General features: G+C 46.8%; 1 protein-coding gene across 4 annotated transcripts in view; it reads left to right on the forward strand.

Annotated features, from left to right (window-relative positions):
* The window catches only part of CIT (citron rho-interacting serine/threonine kinase), a 251,152-nt gene that overhangs the window by 24,898 nt on the left and 203,331 nt on the right, over positions 1–22,923 (forward strand). For all 4 annotated transcript variants that reach the window (XM_038762428.1, XM_038762429.1, XM_038762430.1 and 1 more), the window contains exons 6-8: positions 1,587–1,680; positions 13,805–14,008; positions 15,373–15,526. In XM_038762428.1, the coding sequence (XP_038618356.1) occupies positions 1,587–1,680; positions 13,805–14,008; positions 15,373–15,526 (452 nt within the window). The remainder of the gene's footprint in view (positions 1–1,586; positions 1,681–13,804; positions 14,009–15,372; positions 15,527–22,923) is intronic.

Genomic DNA, 22,923 nt, shown 5'->3' on the forward strand with positions numbered 1-22,923 from the left:
GACCTGGAAGCTTTGCATGTTCTCTCCCAGGGCTTAGTAGTAATAATAATAATAATAATGATGGCATATGTTGCAAACTTGTACTTCCCAAGTGCTTAGTACAGTGCTCTGCACACAGTAGGCGCTCAATAAATGCGATTGAATGAATGAAGGAATGAATGAATTTATTAAGCGCTTACTATGTGCAAAGCACTGTTCCAAGTGCTGGGGAGGTTACAAGGTGATCAAGTTGTCCCCCAGGGGGTTCACAGTCTTCATCCCCATTTTACAGATGAGGGAACTGAGGCCCAGAGAAGTGAAGTGACTTGCCCAAGGTCACACAGCTGGCAGTTGGCAGAGCCGGGATTTGAACCCGTGACCTCTGACTCCAAAGGCCGGGCTCTTTCCACTGAGCCACACTGCTTCAATAGCTGCTTCAGTAGATGATATACCTAGTCATCTCACCGGGTCGCACCCCTGGAGTGATAGAACTAAAAAATGAACTTGTTTTTTGCCATATATTCTGACGCAGCTGATGGCCGTACTTCAAGATGCCCACCAAGGGTGCTAATAAGACCTGGCAGCTTTTCATGTTCTCTCCCAGCGCTTAGTACACAGTAAGCGCTTAGTAGATACCGTTGATTGATTCCCCAACCTGCCACTCTTTGCTGCCTGATAGCAAAAGCTTCATGGATTCAAGTTGGATGGGAGAGTCCTGATCCCAGAAAAAGAAACCATTTTGGTTTGTAGAGACTCATAATAATAATAATAATAATAATGGTATTTATTAAGCGCTTACTATGTGCAAGGCACTGTTCTAAGCGCTGGTGAGGTTACAAGGTGATCAGGTTGTATTTATTTTGAGCGCTTACTATGTGCAGAGCACTGTACTAAGCGCTTGGGAAGTACAAATTGGCAACATATAGAGACAGTCCCTACCCAACAGTGGGCTCACAGTCTAAAAGGGGGAGACAGAGAACAAAACCAAACATACTAACAAAATAAAATAAATAGAATAGATACGTACAAATAAAATAAATAAATAAATAAATAGAGTAATAAATATGTACAAACATATATGCAACCAGGTGATCTGGTTGTCCCACAGGGGGCTCACAGTATTAATCCCCATTTTACAGTTGAGGTAACTGAGGCACGGAGAAGTGAAGTGACTTGCCCTAAGTCACGCAGCTGCTGACAATTGGCAGAGCCAGGATTTGAACCCATGACCCCGACTCCAAAGCCCGAGCTCTTTCCACTGAGCCACGCTGCTTCTCATTCTCATATGCCATTCAAGGTCAGTGAAATGGAGGCATGCGCGTCTCTGAGGAGCAAAGTGGTTTCTTTTTCTGGGATCGCGACTCTTCCATCCAACCTGTATCGGTGGGGTTTTGTATCCAAATCTGTAAACCATCCAAAAATGAATTTTAACGCTACCTACTTCGAAATTCGTGCTGATATTCATGAGTTATTCAGAGTTACCCAGGCCTCCAAAGGGAACACTTGCCATTATAGATTTAACTGCAGGGGTTAGCAACTACTGATTGGTTCGGGAAGCAGTATCGATTCTGGCCCCTATTTATTCTATCTCGTTTTATTTTTTACAGAGACATCAAACCAGAGAATGTTCTCATTGACCGGACGGGACACATCAAGCTGGTGGATTTTGGATCCGCTGCCAAAATGACCATCAATAAAATGGTAATAAAGTAAGATTTATCGGCGGGTTAAATTTGGATCATTTCGGAAAGGATAAGGATAGGATAAGACAATTGTCAGCTGTGTGACTTTGGGCAAGTCACTTAACTTCTCTGAGCCTCAGGTACCTCATCTGTAAAATGGGGATTAAGACTGTGAGCCCCACGTGGGACAACTTGATCACCTTGTATCCCCCCAGTGCTTAGAACACTGCTTTGCACATAGTAAATGCTTAATAAATGCCATCATTATTATTATTATTATCATTATTATAAGGGAGAAAATGGTCACTCGTTTGTGTTTGCTTTTGCCTCTCCTCTCTGTTGTCTGTTTGGGATGATAGTTTCAGGGAAATACTTTGAAGTAGTTTGTGAGAAATCCATTTTTTCCAATATCCCAAATGTTTTGTTTTCCAAAAAGAAGGGCACCAATAGCACAGTAGGAGCTGCAGCTGATTCATAAAGTCATTGTCAAACTATAATAATAATAATGGCATTTATTAAGCGCTTACTATGTGCAAAGCACTGTTCTAAGCGCTGGGGAGGTTACAAGGTGATCAGGTTGTCCCACGTAGGGCTCACAGTCTTAATCCCCATTTTACAGATGAGGTAACTGAGGCCCAGAGAAGTGAAGTGACTTGCCCAAAGTCACACAGCTGACAGTTGGAGGAGCCTGGGTTTGAACCCATGACCTCTGACTCCAAAGCCTGGGCTCTTTTCCACTGAGCCACGCTGCTTCTCTATAAGCATCTTGGGGGTGGAGAGCGTGTCTACCAACTCTGCTACGGCGTACTCTCCCAAGCGCTTAGTAAGGTGCTCCGCACACAGTAAGCACTCAATAAATACGATCGATTGATGGTCAGGGAGAGGATTAAGTTCTTGCATTTTGTAAAGCCATTTTCAAGCCGATGAGCCGGATTCTCCCCTTGGTGAAAGAGGAAAGAGGGGTTTTGGGGCAAGCTAAGCTTGTAAAGTCTGTCCTTTCTTATGAGGGAGTGGGACAGTACTTCCCACCTCAGTGAAGAGGAGTAGGATTCGGGTCACATGGTCTTTCATTCAATTGTTTTTGTTGAGCGCTTACTATGTGCGGAGCACCATACTAAATGCTTGGAAAGTGTAATTCAGCAACAAATAGAGACAATCCCTGCCCACAACGGGCTCACAGTCTAGAAGCAGAGGGACAGACATCAAAACCAGTAAACAGGTCCTGCAGTCCTAGGGGAGCAACAACAAGCAAGCAAAAACTCCTCACTCTCAGCTTCAAGGCTGTCCATCACCTCGCCCCCTCCTCAATCAATCAATCAATCAATCAATCGTATTTATTGAGCGCTTACTATGTGTAGAGCACTGTACTAAGCGCTTGGGAAGTACAAATTGGCATCACATAGAGACAGTCCCTATCCAACAGTGGGCTCCCTCACCTCCCTTCTCTCCTTCTCCAGCCTAGCCCGCACCATCCGTCCTGTGCTGCTCACCTCCTCTCTGTACCTTGTTCTCGCCGGTCCCGCCATCGACCCCCGGCCCACGTCCTTCCCTGGCCCGGAATGCCCTCCCTCTGCACATCCACCGAGCTCGCTCTCTTCCTCCCTTCAAAGCCCTCCTGAGAGCTCACCTCCTCCAGGAGGCCTTCCCACACTGATCCCCCTTTATCCTCTCAATCAATCAATCAATCAATCGTATTTATTGAGCGCTTACTGTGTGCAGAGCACTGTACTAAGCGCTTGGGAAGTCCAAGTTGGCAACATATAGAGACGGTCCCTACCCAACAGTGGGCTCACAGTCTAGAAGGGGGAGACAGAGAACAAAACCAAACATATTAACAAAATAAAATAAATAGAAATGGAGAGAGAGAAACAGAGAGGGGGCAAAGAAACAGAGAGACAGAAAGAGAGGAAGAAATAGAGAAATGGAGAGAGAGACAGAGAGGGGGCAGAGAGACAGAGGCAGAGAAAGAGAGGAAGAAATAGAGAAATGGAGAGAGAGAGAGGGCAGAGAAGCAGACAGACAGAGAGAGAGAGACAAACAGAGACAGAAAGAGAAACAGAGAGAGAGAGACACAGAGAGAGAGAGTTAATACAAGTTAATCAGGTTGGACACAGTCCAATAATCCCCATTTTACAGATGAGGTAACCGGGTCACGGAGAAGTTAAGGGACTTGCCCAAGGTCACATAACAGACAGGATCTCTCCTCCTCCCCATCCCCCCACACCCTACCTCCTTCCCCTTCCCACAGCACCTGTGGGGATGAAGACTGTGAGCCCCTCGTGGGACAACCTGATCACCTTGTAACCTCCCCAATCAATCAATCATATTTATTGAGCGCTTACTCTGTGCAGAGCACTGTACTAAGCGCTTGGGAAGTACAAGTTGGCAACATATAGAGACGGTCCCTACCTGACAGCGGGCTCACAGTCTAGAAATAACAGATATATACAGATTTGTGCTGTGGGGCTGGGAGGGAGCATGAATGAAGCAGCAGGTAAAAGCGGCGCAAAAGGGAGGAGAAGAGGAGAAGAGGGCTTAGTCAGGGAAGTCTTCCAACCCCTTCAGTGAGAGAAGGCAGAGTACAGAAAGGTCAATGTAGTTGCTGTGCCAATGACTGGGATTCTCTGCTGTAGCTTGGCGAAAGTGGGGTGGCTGCCAAGAGGAGAACAGCACTTTGTATGAGTCCTGAGTGGTCCCCTGGGCGATTGGGAGAAGCCCCCCAGATGCACTGGGGAGAATCAGCTTTTTAAAATATGGCCTGTTCTTGGTATTCATTCTCATTCTCTCTCTCTCTCTCTCTCTCTCTCTCTCTCCTTCTCTCCTCTCTCTCCTCTCTCTCTCTCTCCCTCCCTCCCTCCCCCTCTCCCTCTCTCCCTCTCCCTCCCTCTCCCCCTCCTCTCCTCCTCCCCCCTCCCTCCCTCCCTCTCTCCCCTCTCTCTCTCTCTCCTCTCTCTCTCTCTCCCTCTCTCCCTCCCTCCCCTCCCCTCTCCCCCTCCCCTCTCCCCCCTCTCTCCCTCCCCCCCCCCTCTCTCCCCTCTCCCTCCCTCCCCCCTCTCCCCCCCTCCCTCCCTCCCTCTCCTCTCCTCCCTCCCCCCCCCTCCCCTTCTCCCCTCTCTCCCTCCCTCTCCCCTCTCCCCCTCCCCCCTCCCCTCTCCCCTTCCCTCCCCCTCTCCCCCTCCCTCTCCCTCCCCCCTCCCCCTCCTCTCCCTCTCCCCCCCCTCTTTCTCCCCCTCCCTCCTCCCCCTCCCTCCCCTCCTCCTCCCTCTCCCCTTTCCCCCTCTCCCCCTCCCTTCCTCTCTCCCTCTCCTCCCTCTTCCCCTTTCTCCTCCTCCCTCCCTCTTCCCCTCTCTCCTCCTCTCTCCCTTCCCCTCTTCCCTCCCTCTCCCCCTTTCCCCCTCCTCCCTCTCCCCCTCTCTCCCTCCCTCTCCCCCTTTTCCCCTCCACCTTCCCTCTCCTCCCTCCCTCTCTGCCTCCCTCCCTCTCTTCCTCCCACCCTCTCCCTCTGTCCCTCCCTCCCTCTATCCCTCCCTCTCTCCCTCCCTCCCCTCTCCCCCTCTCTCCCTCTCCCTCTCTCCTCCCCCCTCTCTTTTTAAAAAAAATGTTATTTGTTAAGCACTATGTGCCAGGCACTGTTCTAAGCTCTGGGGCCGATACAAGCTAATTGGACACAGTCCCCGTCCCACGTGGGGCTCACAGTCTTAACAAATACCACAATTATTATCAATCCCCATTTTACAGGTGAGGGAACTGAGGCCCAGAGAATAATAATAATAATAATGATGATGACATTTATTAAGTGCTTACTATGTGCAAAGCACTGTTCTAAGCACTGGGGGGGGGTACAAGGTGATCAGGTTGTCCCACGGGGGGCTCACAGTCTTCATCCCCATCTTCATCTTCATCCCTTTTCGACTGTGAGCCCACTGTTGGGTAGGGACTGTCTCTATGTGTTGCCAACTTGTACTTCCCAAGCGCTTAGTACGGTGCTCTGCACACAGTAAGCGCTCAATAAATACGATTGATGATGATGATGATGATCCCCATTTTCCAGATGAGGTAACTGAGGCCCAGAGAAGTGAAGTGACTTGCCCAAAGTCACACAGCTGACAAGTGGCGGAGCCGGGCTTTGAACCCATGACCTCTGACTCCAAAGCCCGGGCTCTTTCCGCTGAGCCACGAAGTGACTTGCCGAAGGTCACACAGCAGACAGGTGGTGCAGCCGGGATTAGAACCCAGGTCCTTCTAACTCCCAGGGCTGCACTCTAGCCACTAGGCCACACTGCTTCTCTCTGGGACCTATTGAAGCAGAACGATTAATAGGTGTCGCTCGGTTGAGGGCAAACTAGGTGCTCTAGTGCCAAAGTTGGCAGCGCCTTTGACCGTTCGCTGTTGGACAAAACGCCTTTTACTCAATTAATTTATCTCTGGAATAGGGGGTCCAATGCTCACTGACCTAGGTCAGAGGAATGGTGAGCAGAATAACAAGATGACTGCAGGGTATTTCACAAAACTGAAGTGTTTTTAGAGAAGTAGCATGGCTCAGTGGAAAGAGCCCGAGCTTTGGAGCCAGAGGTCATGGGTTCAAATCCCGGCTCCGCCACTTGTCAGCTGGGTGACTTTGGGCAAGTCACTTCACTTCTCTGGGCCTCAGTTACCTCATCTGGAAAATGGGGACTGTGAGCCCCCCGTGGGACAACCTGATCACCTTGTAACCTCCCCAGCGCTTAGAACAGTACCGTGCACAAAGTAAGCGCTTAATAAATGTCATCATTATTATTATTTAGGATGCCAAGTCATTTATCTATTTTTTTTTTTTTGGTACAGTGCTTACTTGGTTTCTTCCTGATCAGTCCTGTGAATATTTTTTTAAGGGTATTTTTTGTTAAGCATCTACTACTCATTCAGTCATTCAGTCGTATTTATTGAGCACTTACTGTGTGCAGAGCACTGGACTAAGCACTTGGAAAGTACAATTCGGCAGCAGATAGAGACAATCCCTACCCCACAACGGACTCACAGTCTAGAAGGGGGAGACAGAAAACAAAACTGGTTAATAATGATAATAATAATAATAATAATAATAATAATAATAATGGCATTTATTAAGTGCTTACTATGTGCAAAGCACTGTTCTAAGCTCTGGGAGGCTACAATAATAATAATAATAATAATAATAATAATAATAATAATGATGGCATGTATTAAGTGCTTACTATGTGCAAAGCACTGTTCCAAGCACTGGGAGGCTACAAGGTGATCAGGTTTTCCCACGGGGGGCTCACAATCTCAATCCCCATTTTCCAGATGAGGGAACCGGGGCCCAGAGAAGTGAAGTGACTTGCCCAAAGTCACACAGCTAAGTGGCGGAGCTGGGATTTGAACCCATGACCTCTGACTCCAAAGCCCGCACACTTTCCACTGAGCCACGCTGCTTCTCTGGGTACAAGGTACAAGTTAATTAGGTCGGACACAGTCCCTGTCCCGTGTGGGGCTTATAGTCGGACGAGGAGAGAGAACAGGTATTTAGTTAATAAATACCATTGATTGATTGATTGAGGTAGGTATTAAGTGCTTAAGATGTTCCAAGCACTGAACAAAACACTAGGGCGATCCAAGGTTACCCGGTTTAACACAGTCCGCGTCTCACTTGTACTTCCCAAGCGCTTAGTACAGTGCTCTGCACACAGTAAGCGCTCAATAAATACGATTGATGATGACTTGGGCCTCCCAATGTTAAGTAGGGATGAGAACAGGTATTTCCTAATAATAGTAATTAGTATTATTCTCCTTCACTCTTCTAACACCAACCTACTCACTGTCCTTCAGTCTCATCTGTTTCGCCGCCGGCCTCTCATTCACCTCCTCCCTCTGTAGGACAATCTTGTCCATATTTACTATTTTATTTATTTTGTTAATGATAATAATAATGGCATTTATTAAGCACTTACTATGTGCAAAGCACTGTTCTAAGCGCTGGGGGGATACAAGGTCATGAGGTTGTCCCACGTGGGGCTCACAGTCTTCATCCCCATTTTACAGATGAGGGAACTGAGGCCCAGAGAAGTGAATTGACTTGCCCAAAGTCACACAGCTGACAAGTGGCGGAGCCGGAATTCGAACCCATGACCTCTGACTCCAAAGCCCGGGCTCTTTTCCACTGAGCCACGTGCATTTAGCTTTAATTCTATTTGTTCTGACGACTGGACACCCGTCCTCATGTTTTGTTCTGTTGTCCGTCTACCCCTTCTAGACTGGGAGCCCGTTGTTGGGTAGGGGCGGCGTGGCTCAGTGGAAAGAGCCCGGGCTTTGGAGTCAGAGGTCATGGGTTCGAATCCCGCTCCGCCATATGTCTGCTGTGTGATCTTGGGCAAGTCACTTAACTTCTCTGGGCCTCAGTTACCTCATCTGTAAAATGGGGATTAAGACTGTGAGCCCCACGTGGGACAACCTAATCACCCTGTATCCTCCCCAGCGCTTAGAACAGTGCTTTGCACATAGTAAGCGCTTAACAAATGCCAATTATTATTATTATTAGGGGCCGTCTCTATATGTTGCCAACTTGGACTTCCCAAGCGCTTAGTCCAGTGCTCTGCACACAGTAAGCGCTCAATAAATACGATTGAATGAATGAAGACTGTGTGCAGAGCATGGTACTAAACGCTTGGGAGAGTATACTATAGCGGAGTTAGTAGACCCGTCTCCACCTGCAGTGAGCTTACGGTTTAGAGGGGGAGTTATTCATTCATTCATTCAATTGTATTGAATGAATGAATGAATTCAATCGTAGTGAGTGAATGAATGAATTCAATCGTAGTGAGTGAATGAATGAATTCAGTCATAGTGAATGAATGAATGAATTCTATCGTAATGAATGAATGAATGAATGAATCGTAGTGAATGAATGAATGAATGAATTCAATCGTAGTGAACGAATGAATGAATGAATTCAATCGTAGTGAACGAATGAATGAATGAATTCAATCGTAGTGAATGAATGAATGAATTCAATCGTAGTGAATGAATGAATGAATTTAATCGTAGTGAATGAATGAATTCAATCGTAGTGAATGAATGAATGAATTCAATCGTAATGAATGAATGAATTCAATCGTACTGAATGAAGGAATGAATTCAATCGTAGTGAATGAATGAATGAATGAATTCAATCGTAGTGAATGAATGAATGAATTCAATCGTAATGAATGAATTCAATCGTATTGAATGAATGAATGAATTCAATCGTAGTGAATGAATGAATGAAGTCAATCGTAGTGAACGAATGAATGAATTCAATCGTAGTGAACGAATGAATGAATGAATTCAATCGTAGTGAACGAATGAATGAATTCAATCGTAGTGAACGAATGAATGAATGAATTCAATCGTAGTGAATGAATGAATGAATTCAATCGTAGTGAACGAATGAATGAATGAATTCAATCGTAGTGAACGAATGAATGAATTCAATCGTAGTGAGCGAATGAATGAATTCAATCGTAGTGAACGAATGAATGAATTCAATCGTAGTGAACGAATGAATGAATTCAATCGTAGTGAACGAATGAATGAATTCAATCGTAGTGAACGAATGAATGAATTCAATCGTAATGAATGAATTCAATCGTGAATGAATGAATGAATTCAATCATAATGAATGAATTCAATCGTATTGAATGAATGAATGAATTAAATCGTATTGAATGAATGAATGAATAACTGCCAAGGGAGGCAGATGGCAGTCAGTGGTGTTTATTGAGTTCTTACCATATGCAGAGCACTGCAGTAAGTTGTAGGGAGAGTCCAGTAGAGCAGAGTCGGTAGACACGTTCCCTGCCCACAGTGAGCTGACAGTCTATTCATTCATTCAATCGTATTTATTGAGCGCTTACTGTGTGCGGAGCACTGTACTAAGCGCTTGGGAAGTCCAAGTCGGCAACATCTGGAGATGGCCCCTCCCCAACAGTGGGCTCACAGTCTAGAAGGGGGAGACAGAGAACAAAACAAAACATATTAACAAAATAAAATAAAAGGGAGACAGGTGCCGGATGCCCCATGGTCTGGAAAGATCTTTCGTCAAAGGAGCTGTAACAATCGCGGGGTGGTTTTGCAGTCCGAAAACTGATGGGAACAGCCTGGCTCAGCGGCAAGAGCCTGGGCTTGGGAGTCAGAGGTCATGGGTTCAAATCCCTGCTCCACCACTTGTCAGCTGTGTGACTTTGGGCAAGTCACTTCACTGCTCTGGGCCTCAGTTACCTCCTCTGGAAAATGAGGATTAAGACTGTGAGCCCCCCGTGGGGCAACCTGATCACCTTCTAACCTCCCCAGTGCTTAGAACAGTGCTTTGCACATAGTAAGCCCTTAATAAATGCCATTATTATTATTATTATTATTATTCTCCGTTCCTCAGTTAGCTCATCTGTAAAATGGGGATTAACTGTGAGCCCCACGTGGGACAACCTGATCACCTTGTATCCTCCCCAGTGCTTGGAACAGTGCTTTGCACATAGTAAGTGCTTAACAAATGCTATTATTATTATTATTGTTATCATTATCATTTTCTGCATGGCCACAGTGGACATCTAGATGGACCGTTCTCTGGGAGACTTCTTCATTTATTTATTCATATTAATGCCCATCTCCCCCACGAAGCAGCGTGGCTCAGTGGAAAGAGCCCGGGCTTTGGAGTCAGAGGTCATGGGTTCGAATCCCAGCTCCGCCAACTGTCAGCTGTGTGACTTTGGGCAAGTCACTTCACTTCTCGGCACCTCAGTTCCCTCACCTGTAAAATGGGGATTAAGACTGTGAGCGCCCAGTGGGACAACCTGATCACCTTGTAACCTCCCCAGCGCTTAGAACAGTGCTTTGCACATAGTAAGCGCTTAATAAATGCTATCATTATTATTATTAGACTGTAAGCTCGTTGTGGGCAGGGACTGTGTCTATTATTATTCTGTCTTCTCCCAAGTGCTTAGGACCGTGCTGTGCACACGGTAAGTGCTCAGACTGACTGAGACTTGCAACTCGTTGATCTGCTCACATTCACGGTTTTAGCATTTACTATTCGATTTAATAGTAAATCGATTTAATAGATTTACTATTCGATTTATGTGCAGTGCTCTGCACATAGTAAGCGCTCAATTAATACGATTGATGATTGATGATGATTTATTGTGTTAATGATGTGCATCGAGCTTTATCTCTATTTATTCTGATGATTGACACCTGTCCACGTGTTTTGTCTTGTCGTCCGTCTCCCCCTTCTAGACTGTGAGCCCGCTGTTGGGTAGGGACCGTCTCTAGATGTTGCCAAATTGTCCTTCCCAAGCGCTTAGTACAGTGCTCGGCAACAGTCAGCGCTCAATAAATGCGATTGAATGAATGAATGAACTGCTTGGAGGAGCAGCGTGGCTCAGTGGAGGGAGCCCCGGCTTGGGAGCCAGAGGTCATGGGTTCTAATCCCGGCTCCACCCCTAGTCTGCTGTGTGACCTTGGACAAGCCGCTTAACTTTTCTGGGCCTCAGTGGCCTCATCTGTAAAATGGGGATTAAGATTGTGAGCCCCACGGGGGGCAACCTGATTACCTTGTATCTACCCCAGCACTTAGAACAGTGCTCGGCACATAGTAAGCGCTAAACAAATGCCATCATTACTAATATTATTATTATTGAACAGAAGGACAGCTCTCCCATCCCGAAGGGATGGGAAAGCATGAGGAGGAAGAAAATAGTACCGGGTTCAGTACGGATTTCAAGGAATTCAGTACAGCCAAGTAATCATCATCATCATCATCATCAATCGTATTTATTGAGCGCTTACTATGTGCAGAGCACTGTACTAAGCGCTTGGGAAGTACAAATTGGCAACATATAGAGACAGTCCCTACCCAACACTGTTGGTTCCCAAACAGTGGGAGCAGGAGGAAGATCGGGGATGTATATTGGCTGTCCTCCCTGGCTCTTCCCACGTTTACTCCTTGTCTGGCTCACGCTGGGCGGGTTTCCAGGGGAAGGGGATCGATCAATCAATCAATCAATCGTATTTATTGAGCGCTTACTGTGTGCAGAGCACTGTACTAAGTGCTTGGGAAGTACAAGTTGGCAACATATATAGTCCCTACCCAACAGTGGGCTCACAGTCTAAAAGAGGGAGACAGAGAACAAAACCAAACATACTAACAAACAATGATTTGCCAATCTCAGCCCTCTCCTCCCTCAAAGTCTTCCTCCAATCAATCAATCAATCGTATTTATTAAGCGCTTACTGTGTGCAGAGCACTGTACTAAGCGCTTGGGAAGTACAAGTTGGCAACATATAGAGACAGTCCCTACCCAACAGTGGGCTCCAATCCTATTCATTCTTTCAGTTGTATTGATGGAGCGCTTAGTGTGCGCAGGGCACTGTACTAAGCGCTTGGGAGAGTACAATATGACAATAAGCAGAAACATTCCCTGCCCAGGATCATTCCCTGCCCATTCCCTAATCAGTCGATCCGTCTTATTTATTGAGCGTTTCCCTTTTTTTTTATGATTTAAATGCTTACTGTGAGCCAGTCTCTGTACTAAGCTCTGGGGAAGATACAAGCTAATCCCATTGGACTCAGTCCTTGTCCCATGTGGGGCTTACAGTCTTCATCCCCATTTTACAGGTAAGGTAATTAAGGCCAGGAGAAGTGAAGCGACTTGCCCAAGGTCACCCAAAAGACAAGTGGGACTCAGTAGGAAAGAGCCCGGGCTTTGGAGTCTGAGGTCAGGGGTTCAAATCCCGGCTCTGCCAATTGTCAGCTGGGTGACTTTGGGCAAGTCACTTCACTTCTCTGTGCCTCAGTGACCTCATCTGTAAAATGGGGATGAAGACTGTGAGCCCCACGAGGGACAACCTGATCACCTTGTAACCTCCCCAGCGCTTAGAACAGTGCTTTGCACATAATAAGCGCTTAATAAATGCCATTAAGAAAAAAGTGGCAGAGGGGGATTATAGAACCCTGGTCCTTCTAACTCCCAGGCCCTCGCTCTATCAACTAAGCCACGAAGCAGCGTGGCTCAGTGGAAAGAGCCCGGGCTTGGGAGTCAGAGGTCATGGGTTCAAATCCCGGCTCCGCCAATTGTCAGCTGTGTGACTTTGGGCAAGTCACTTCACTTCTCTGTGCCTCAGTTCCCTCATCTGTAAAATGGGGATTAAGACTGAGCCCCACATGGGACAACCTGATCACCTTGTATCCCCCCAGCGCTTAGAACAGTGCTTTGCACATAGTAAGTGCTCTACAAATACCATCATTATTATTATTATGATGATGATGATCTTACATACATATCTCTAATTTATTTCTTTATAAGTATGTCTGTCTCTCCCATTGGACTGTAAGATCATGGTGGGCAGGGAACGTGTTTTTTGTTCTCTCAAACTCTCCCAAGCGCTTAAGTGCTAGATAAATACTATCGAACCATCTTTGGGCAAGTCTCTGTGCCTCAGTTACCTCATCTGTAAACTGGGGATGAAGACTGTGAGCCCTCTGTGGGACAACCTGATTGCCGTGTAACCTCCCCAGCGCTTAGAATAGTGCTCTGCACATAGTAAGCGCTTAATAAATGCCATCATCATCATTATTATTATCCAGTCACATCTCAGGGGAAGTTCTTGCGGACAGCCCACGAGCGTGGCTCAGTGGAAAGAGCACGGGCTTTGGAGTCAGAGGTCATGGGTTCGAATCCCGGCTCTTCCACGTCTGCTGTGTGACCTTGGGCAAGTCACTTCACTTCTCTGAGCCTCAGTTACCTCATCTGTAAAATGGGGATTAAGACGCGGGACAACCTGATCACTTTGTATCCCCCCCCAGCGCTTAGAACAGTGCTTTGCACGTAGTAAGCGCTTAACAAATGCCAACATTATTATTATTATCATCATCATCATCATCAATCGTATTTATTGAGCACTTACTGTGTGCAGAGCACTGTACGAAGCGCTTGGGAAGGACAAATTGGCAACATATAGAGACGGTCCCTACCCAACAGTGGGCTCACAGTCTAAAATTATCCATCGTCTCGCCCAACCGGCTGGAAAATGGGGCCGAACAAGGAGCGGGTCTTCCGGAAAGATTCTCCGCCCCGGCCGGTAACCAACCATTTTTTTTGCCCATGGTCTTTTAGGTGAACGCCAAGCTGCCGATTGGAACCCCCGATTACATGGCCCCCGAAGTGCTCACGGTGATGAACGGGGACGGCAAGGGGGCCCACGGCCCTGAGTGCGATTGGTGGTCCTTGGGCGTCATTGCCTACGAGATGATTTACGGGAAGTCTCCATTCACCGAGGGGACCTCAGCCAAGACTTTCAATAACATCATGAACTTCCAGGTAAAAAGGCGGCGAGTACGATGGAGAAACGCCATTTTGCAGAGCGCTCGCCGGGCAAGGCGGGGAGACGCCGTTCTCCGACGGCGGTGGAAGCGTTTGATGTGGATGGAGAGAAGCAGCGTGGCTCAATGGAAAGAGCACAGACTTTGGAGTCAGAGGTCGTGGGTTCAAATCCCGGCTCTGCCACTTGTCAGCTGTGTGACTTTGGGCAAGTCACTTAACTTCTCTGGGCCTCAGTTCCCTCATCTGTAAAATGGGGATTAAGACTGTGAGCCCCCTTGGGACAACCTGATCAGCTTGTAACCTCCCCAGCGCTTAGAACAGTGCTTTGCACATAGTAAGCGCTTAATAAATGCCAGTATTATTATTATGTATTATTATTGACATTATTATTATTATTATTATTATTAATTATTTCCATCCTCTGGGGGTGACCCACCGTGGCCAGGCTTTGCTGGAGGTATTCTTTCAGATTGAGCATTTAATGATGGCATTTATTACGCACTTACTAGGTGCAAAGCACTGCTCTAAGCGCTGGGGAGGTTACAAGGTGACGAGGTTGTCCCACGGGGGGCTCACAGTCTTCATCCCCATTTTCCAGATGAGGGAGCTGAGGCCCAGGGAAGTGAAGTGACTTGCCCAAAGTCACCTGGCTGACAAGTGGCGGAGCCGGGATTTGAACCCATGACCCCTGACTCCAAAGCCCGGGCTCTTTCCACTGAGCCACGCTGCTTCTCAGGCATGTACTTGCCACGATTTTCCATCCCGTAGTAATAGGCCATCTGTGGAGAAAAGGATTGTTTTGGTCCACTGAAAAATGACTGGCAGGAAAACTTTCATTCAAGAATATCTAGGTGAAAAGTGTGTCTCATTCATTCATTCGTATTTATTGAGCGCTTACTGTGTGCAGAGCACTGTACTAAGCGCTTGGGAAGTCCAAGTTGGCACCATATAGAGACAGTCCCTACCCAACAGTGGGCTCACCTCCAGACTGTAAGCTCGTTTTGGGCAGAACGTGTCTATTATACTCTGCTCTCCCGAGCGCTTAGTACAGTGCTCTGCACACAGTGAGCACTCAGTAAATATGACTGATTGTCGTATTATATTCTCCCAAGCGCTTAGTACGGTGCTTTTCGCTCAATAAGCAGTAGCGCTCTTCACACAGTAACCGCTCCCAAAAAACCATTGGCGGTGATGTTGATGATGGCTTTACTTTCCAAGCGCTTAGTCCAGTGTTCTGCACACTGTAAGCGCTCAATAAATATGATTAAATGAATGATGAAATAAAAATATGGACCTTGTTCGCATCCTCGGTGCGAATTAGTTACCCAGAAAAATAAATATGTGTTTGTCTTTAAATACAGAGGTTTCTGAAGTTTCCAGATGGCCCCAAAGTCAGCGGCGAATTTCTCGATCTAATTCAGAGTTTATTGTGTGGACAGAAAGAGAGGCTAAATTATGAGGGTCTTTGCTGCCATCCGTTTTTCTCTAAAATTGATTGGAATAACCTTCGGAACTGTAAGTATATTAGCATTTATCAATCAATCAATCGTATTTATTGAGCGCTTACTGCGTGCAGAGCACTGTACTAAGCGCTTAAGCCCACATTTATTCGATGTGGGCCCTGGGCATTATGAAGCATAAGGGCCTTTCTCAACTGAGCCCTCATTTCCTTTTTCTCCCACCTCCTTCTGCGTCGCCCTTGAACTTGGGTTTGCTCCCTTTATTCATCCCTCCCTCAGCCCCACGGCACTTATGCGTGGCCCAGTGGAAAGAGCCCGGGCTCTGGAGTCAGAGGTCATGAGTTCAAATCCCGGCTCTGGCAATTGTCAGCTGTGTGACTTTGGAAAAGTCACTTCACTTCTCTGGACCTCAGTTACCTCATCTGGAAAATGGGGATTAAAACTGTGAGCCCCCCCGTGGGACAACCTGATCACCTTGTAACCCCCAAGGCGCTTAGAACAGTGCTTCGCACATAGTAAGCGCTTAATAAATGCCATTATTACTATTATTATGTCCCTATCCGTTATTAATTTATATTTATGTCTGTCTTCCCCTCCAGACCGTAAGCTTGTGGCAGGCAGGGAACGTGTCTGCCAACTCTGTTATATCATACTCACCCAAGCATACAGTGCTCTACACTGCACTATGCTAAGCGCTTAGTACAGTGCTCCGTCTGTCCGTCTGACCTTCCCGGAGGCCACACAAGCCCCCATGAGAACCCACGTGTGGGTGTGTATCCGTGTGCACGGATGATCGTGTGGGGGTGTGCGTGAACACGTATGGACGCCTGTCTACTTGTTTTGTTTCGTTGTCTGCCTCCCCCTTCTAGACCGTGAGCCCGTTGTTGGGTAGGGGCCGTCTCTATATGTTGCCGACTTGTGCTTAGTACAGTGCTCTGCACACAGTAAGCGCTCAATAAATAAGATTGAATTAATGAATGGGTCGGGGGAAATGAATGAAGGGAGCAAGTCAGGATGAGAGAGCTCACCTCCTCCAGGAGGCCTTCCCAGACTGAGCCCCCCTTTTCCTCTCCCCCTCCCCATCATTCATTTATTCATTCAATCGTATTTATTGAGCGCTTACTGTGTGCAGAGCACTGGACTAAGCGCTTGGGAGGTCCAAGTTGGCAACATATAGAGACGGTCCCTACCCAACAGCGGGCTCACAGTCTAGAAGGGGGAGACAACAAAACAGAACATATTAACAAAACAAAATAAATAGAATAAATATGTACAAGTAAAATAAATAGAGTAATAAATATGTACAAGCATATATACATATATACAGGTGCTGTGGGGAGGGGATGTTGTGATGATGTGTGAGCCCACTGTTGGGTAGGGACTGTCTCTATATGTTGCCAATTTGTACTTCCCAAGCGCTTAGTACAGTGCTCTGCAAATAGTAAGCGCTCAATAAATACGATTGATGATGATGATGATGATGATGTGTGATGTTGTGAAGGTGAGACTGGCAGGCTTCGGTGATGGATTGGATTTGTGGGGAGAGAGTGGAGTAAAGGATGACACCAATGTTGTGGGCTTGTTGGACAGGAAGGATGGTTGTATCTGTTAATTTGTTTGGTTTTGTTCTCTGTCTCCCTCTTCTAGACTGTGAGCCCACTGTTGGGTAGGGACTGTCTCTAGATGTTGCCAACTTGAACTTCCCAAGCGCTTAGTACAGTGCTCTGCACACAGTAAGCGCTCAATAAATACGATTGATTGATTGATCCACAGTGATGGGAAAATTAGGGAAAAGAAAGGGTTTGCGAGGAAAGATAAGGAGCTCTGTCTTGGACGTGTTGAGTCGCCCTACCTCCTTCCCCTCCCCACAGCACCTGTATATATGTTTGAACAGATTTATTACTCTATTTATTTTACTTGTACACATTTACTGTTCTATTTATTTTGTTAATGATGTGCATCTAGCTTTACTTCTATTTATTCTGATGACTTGGCACCCGTCCACTTGTTTAGTTTAGTCGTCCGTCTCCCCCTTCTAGACCGTGAGCCCATTGTCAGGTTGGGACCGTCTGTAGATGTTGCCAACTTGGACTTCCCAAGCGCTTAGTCCAGTGCTCTGCACACAGAAAGCGCTCAATAAATACGATTGAATGAATGGAAGGGGGACGCAGAAGGGAGAGGGAGAAGGGGAAAGGAGGCCTTAGTTTTGGGCTTGCGCATCTAACCGTTGTCACGTCCAGTAAGCGCTCAATAAATACGATTGATAATTCCGATTTCTTCTTTTAAAGCACAGCAAGAGGTGTTCTCCCCTGTTATCTTTTGTACTTCCAAGCCAATTTGTACTTCCCAAGCGCTTAGTACAGTGCTCTGCACATAGTAAGCGCTCAATAAATACGATTGATTGATTGATTGATCTTGCTAAGTGGAGTTGGTCTTTGCCCACGAGCTGCCCAGGCTTTGTGCTGTAATGCCGATGGTTTTGCTGATCGGGAATACGTTTTCCGGGTGTTGCTAGAAATGGCAGCTGGAAGCTGACAAAGATGGATTTTCTGGGGAGCGAAAGGCCGGGAAAGAAGTCCCCGGGAGCCGGCTGTCGGTTGAGGTGACCCCAAGCCTGACTCATAGTCCCGGCTCGGCCAGTGGCGGGGCTTGGATTTTTAAGCAAGCGAAGCTTAAGAGAAGCAGCGTGGCTCAGAGGAAAGAGCCTGGGCTTTGGAGTCAGAGGTCGTGGGTTCAAATCCCGGCTCTGCCAACTGTCAGCTGGGTGACTTTGGGCAAGTCACTTCACTGTGCCTCACTTCCCTCATCTGCATAATGGGGATTGACTGTGAGCCCCACGGGGGGAAAGGGTCTATGTCCAATCTGATTATCGTGAGAGAAGCAGCGTGGCTCAGTGGAAAGAGCCCGGGCTTTGGAGTCAGAGGTCATGGGTTCAAATCCCTTCTCTGCCAATTGTCAGCTGGGTGACTTTGGGCAAGTCACTTCACTTCACTGTGCCTCACTTCCCTCATCTGCATAATGGGGATTAAGACTGTGAGCCCCACTGGGGGTGGGGGGGAAGGGTCTATGTCCAATCTGATTATAATGAGAGAAGCAGCGTGGCTTAGTGGAAAGAGCCCGGGCTTTGGAGTCATAGGTCATGGGTTCAAATCCCAGCTCTGCCAACTGTCAGCTGGGTAACTTTGGGTAAGTCACTTGACTTCACTGTGCCTCACTTTCCTCATCTGCATAATGGGGATTAAGACTGTGAGCCCCATGGGGGGAAAGGGTCCATGTCCAATCTGCTTATCATGAGAGAAGCAGCGTGGCTCAGTGGAAAGAGCCCGGGCTTTGGAGTCAGAGGTCATGGGTTCAAATCCCAACTCTGCCAATTGTCAGCTGGGTGACTTTGGGCAAGTCACTTCACTTCTCTGGGCCTCAGTTCCCTCATCTGGAAAATGAGGATGAAGACTGTGAACCCCCCGTGGGACAACCTGATCACCTTGTAATCTCCCCAGCTCTTAGAACAGCGCTTTGCACATAGTAAGCGCTTAATAAATGCTGTTATTATTATTCTGTATCTCAGCACTTAGTAGAGGGCCTAACACAGAGTAAGCATTTAACAAATTCAAAGGAAAAGATAACCAAAATAAAAAATACTTAGGCTGGGAGTCCTAAGTATTTAGGGACTAATACTTAGTCCCTGGGAAAGGGACTAGGTCTGACCTGATTATCTCGTATTTATCAAGCACTCTGTCCAGTGCCCAGCACCTAATAAGCGCTAGAGTGTGAGCCCATTGTTGGGTAGGGACCGTCTCTATATGTTGCCGATTTGTACTTCCCAAGTGCTTAGTACAGTGCTCTGCACACAGTAAGCGCTCAATAAATATGATTGAATGAGTAAGCGCTCAATAAATACGATTGAATGGATGAATGAATGAATGAACTTGGCCCAGTGACTAGAGCCTGAACCTGGGAGCCAGAAGGACCTGGATTCTAATCCAAGGTCTGCTGCTTGACCTTGGGCAAGCCACAACGTTTAGAACAGTGCTTGGCACATAGTAAATGCTTAACGAAATACCGCAGCGTGGCTCATTAGAAAGAGCCCGGGCTTTGGAGTCAGAGGTCATGGGTTCAAATCCCGGCTCCGCCAATTGTCAGCTGTGTGGCTTTGGGCAAGTCACTTAACTTCTCTGTGCCTCAGTTAGCTCATCTGTAAAATGGGGATTAAGACTGTGAGCCCCCCGTGGGACAACCTGATCACCTTGTAACCTCCCCTGTGCTTAGAACAGGGCTTTGCACATAGTAAGCGCTTAATAAATGCCATTATTATTAACTCTGCCACCTGTCTGCTGTGTGACCTTGTGTGAGTCACTTTACTTCTCTGTGCCTGTTACCTCATCTGTCAAATGAGGATTAAGTCTTCCTCCCTCTGACTTAGTCTGAGAGCCCCATGTGGGTCAGGGACTGTGTCCATCCTGATCTTACATCGTCTCCAAAACTTAGTTCAGTGCCCGGCACGTAGCGCTTAACAAGTACCATTGGAAAAAAAAATAAATTCAAGCAAAGCTGGGCCCTGGCCCGGTCTCTGGCCTCAGACACCTGAGGACGCGAGTGAATAGCAGGAAAGTGAATCTGGCGGGGAGCCTGGGAAGACTCTCTCCTCCTCATTTGCTCTGTCTTTATTAAAATGGAGCGAGTGGATTATCAGAGGCTGAGGAAATTTCTGTCAGTTTACCCTGTGCTTCCGTAGAGCGTTCCTTTTATTCTCCAAAAAGCCCTAAAAAAATAAAAGAATTTAACTGGAGAATTTGCACAGAGTAAGGAAGGAAAATTGAATGGCGGGTGGGATTTCTTCTTAGTCCCATCTGTGGAATAACTGGGACGTTCACTGTTCTCTGAGAGAGAGACATAGCTGCCTCTCTGTAGACTGTAAGCCCGTCCTCTAGATGGGAAGTTGGTTATGGGCAGGGGACATGTCCGCTCATCCCGCTGTATTGGACTCTCCCAAGCGCTTAGGGCAGTGCTCTGCGCTCGGTAAGCGCTCGATAAATACCAATCAATCAATCAATCGTATTTATTGAGCGCTTACTGTGTGCAGAGCACTGTACTAAGTGCTTGGGAAGTCCAAGTTGGCAACATCTAGAGACAGTCCCCACCCAACAGTGGGCTCACAGTCTAAAAGGGGGAGACAGAGAGCAAAACCAAACATACTAACAAAATGAAATAAATAGAAATGTACAAGTTAAATAAATAAATAAATAAATAGAGTAATAAATATGTACAAACATATATACATATATACAGGTGCTGTGGGGAAGGGAAGGAGGTAAGATGGGGGGATGGAAAGGGGGATGAGGGGGAGAGGAAGGAAGGGGCTCAGTCTGGGAAGGCCTCCTGGAGGAGGTGCCCTACCTCCTGTGGGCTGTGCCCGCCTGCTGGTTTACCCATCTCCTCAGCACCTGTATGTTATGTATATATGTTTGTACATATTTATTACTCTAGTTTACTTGGACATATTCTATTTATTTTATTTGGTTTATATGTTTTGTTTCGTTGTCTGTCTCCCCCTTCTAGACGGTGAGCCCGCTGTTGGGTAGGGACCGTCTCCATATGTTGCCAACTTGTACTTCCCAAGCGCCTAGTACAGTGCTCTGCACACAGTAAGCACTCAATAAATACCACTGATTGATTGATTGATGGGGGCCCTTATGCCTTGGGCCTGCATGGAAAGGGCTGCCTGGGTAACTGCAAGGGCGAGGGATGGGTGGGGAAATAATTTATAGTGGGAGAAGAGGATAACAATGATATTTGTTAAGTGCTTACTATGTGCCAAGCACTGTTCTAAGCACTGGGGTAGATACAAGGTAATGAGGTTGTCCCATGTGGGGCTCACCTTCTTCATCCTTATTTTACAGATGAGGTCACTGAGGCCCAGAGAAGTGAAGTGACTTTCCCAAAGTCTCACAGCCGATAAGTGGCGGGGCCGGGATTAGAACCCACGACCTCGGACTCCCAAGTCTGTGCCCTTTCCACTAAGCCACACTGCTTCTCTAGAGGCTACTTCCAAGAGGATGGATGGCAGTCAGTCAGTCTGAGGCACTGAGGTCAGGTTGCCTCTGTAGAGCAGTGGTAGCATTTATTAAGCTCTTACTGTGTGCAGAGCACTGGACTAAGCGCTGGGAAAGAACACACCGTTGGTGGCTAGACAGAGAGGTGTTGGACTAATTCATTCATTCAGTCGTATTTATTGAGCGCTTACTGTGTTCAGAACACTGTACTAAGCACTTGGGAAGTCCAAGTTGGCAACATCTAGAGACGGTCCCTACCCAACAGTGGGCTTACAGTCTAGAAGGGGGAGACAGAGAACAAAACATATTAACAAAAAAAAATGAATAGAGTAAATAATAAATAGAGTAATAAATCCATACAAACATATATATATATATATATATATATATATATATATATATGTACAGGTGCTGTGGGGAGGGGAAGGAGGTAAGGCAGGGGGGAGGGAAGGGTGAGGAGGAGGAGACTCAGGGCTTCAGAGAAAACCGAGAAGCACATCAATCAATCAATCAATCGTATTGAGCGCTTACTGTGTGCAGAGCACTGTACTAAGCGCTTGGGAAGTGCAAGTTGGCAACATATAGAGACGATCCCTGCCCAACAGTGGGCTCACAGTCTAGAAGGGGGAGACAGACAACAAAACCAAACATATTAACAAAATAAAAGCCAAAGTATATGGAGCGCTAGCAATAACTATTTCTCTTTGGGGCCAGGGAATTCTTAAAGGCATTTCTAGATCCAGTGGCGTTAAGTAGAGAAGCAGCATGGTGGAGGGAATAGAGACGGGGCCTGGGACTCCAGCTCGGCCCCTCGTCTGCTGTGTGACCTCGGGCAAGTCACTTCACTTCTCGGTGCCTCAGTGACCTCGTCTGTAAGATGGGGATTGAGACTGTGAGCCCCACGTGGGACAGGGGCTGTGTCTGATCCGATTTGCCTCAGTGACCTCATCTGTAAGATGGGGATTGAGACTGTGAGCCCCACGTGGGACAGGGGCTGTGTCTGATCCGATTTGCCTCAGTGACCTCATCTGTAAGATGGGGACTGAGACTGTGACCCCCACGTGGGACAGGGACTGTGTCTGATCCGATTTGCCTCAGTGACCTCATCTGTAAGATGGGGATTGAGACTGTGAGCCCCACGTGGGACAGGGACTGTGTCTGATCCGATTTGCTTGCATAATAATAATAATAATAATAATAATAATAATAATAATAATAATAATAGTAGCTGTTAAGTGCTTCCTGTGTGCCAAGAACTGTTAAATAATAATAATAATAATGATGGCATTTATTAAGTGCTTACTATGTGCAAAGCCTGTTCTAAGCGCTGTTCTAAGCACTGGGGTAGTTACAAGGTTGTACACAGTCCCTGTCCCACATTCATTCATTCATTCATTCAATC

Source organism: Tachyglossus aculeatus, chromosome 21 (assembly GCF_015852505.1).
Source record: "Tachyglossus aculeatus isolate mTacAcu1 chromosome 21, mTacAcu1.pri, whole genome shotgun sequence".
NCBI classification, from domain to species: Eukaryota; Metazoa; Chordata; class Mammalia; order Monotremata; family Tachyglossidae; genus Tachyglossus; species Tachyglossus aculeatus.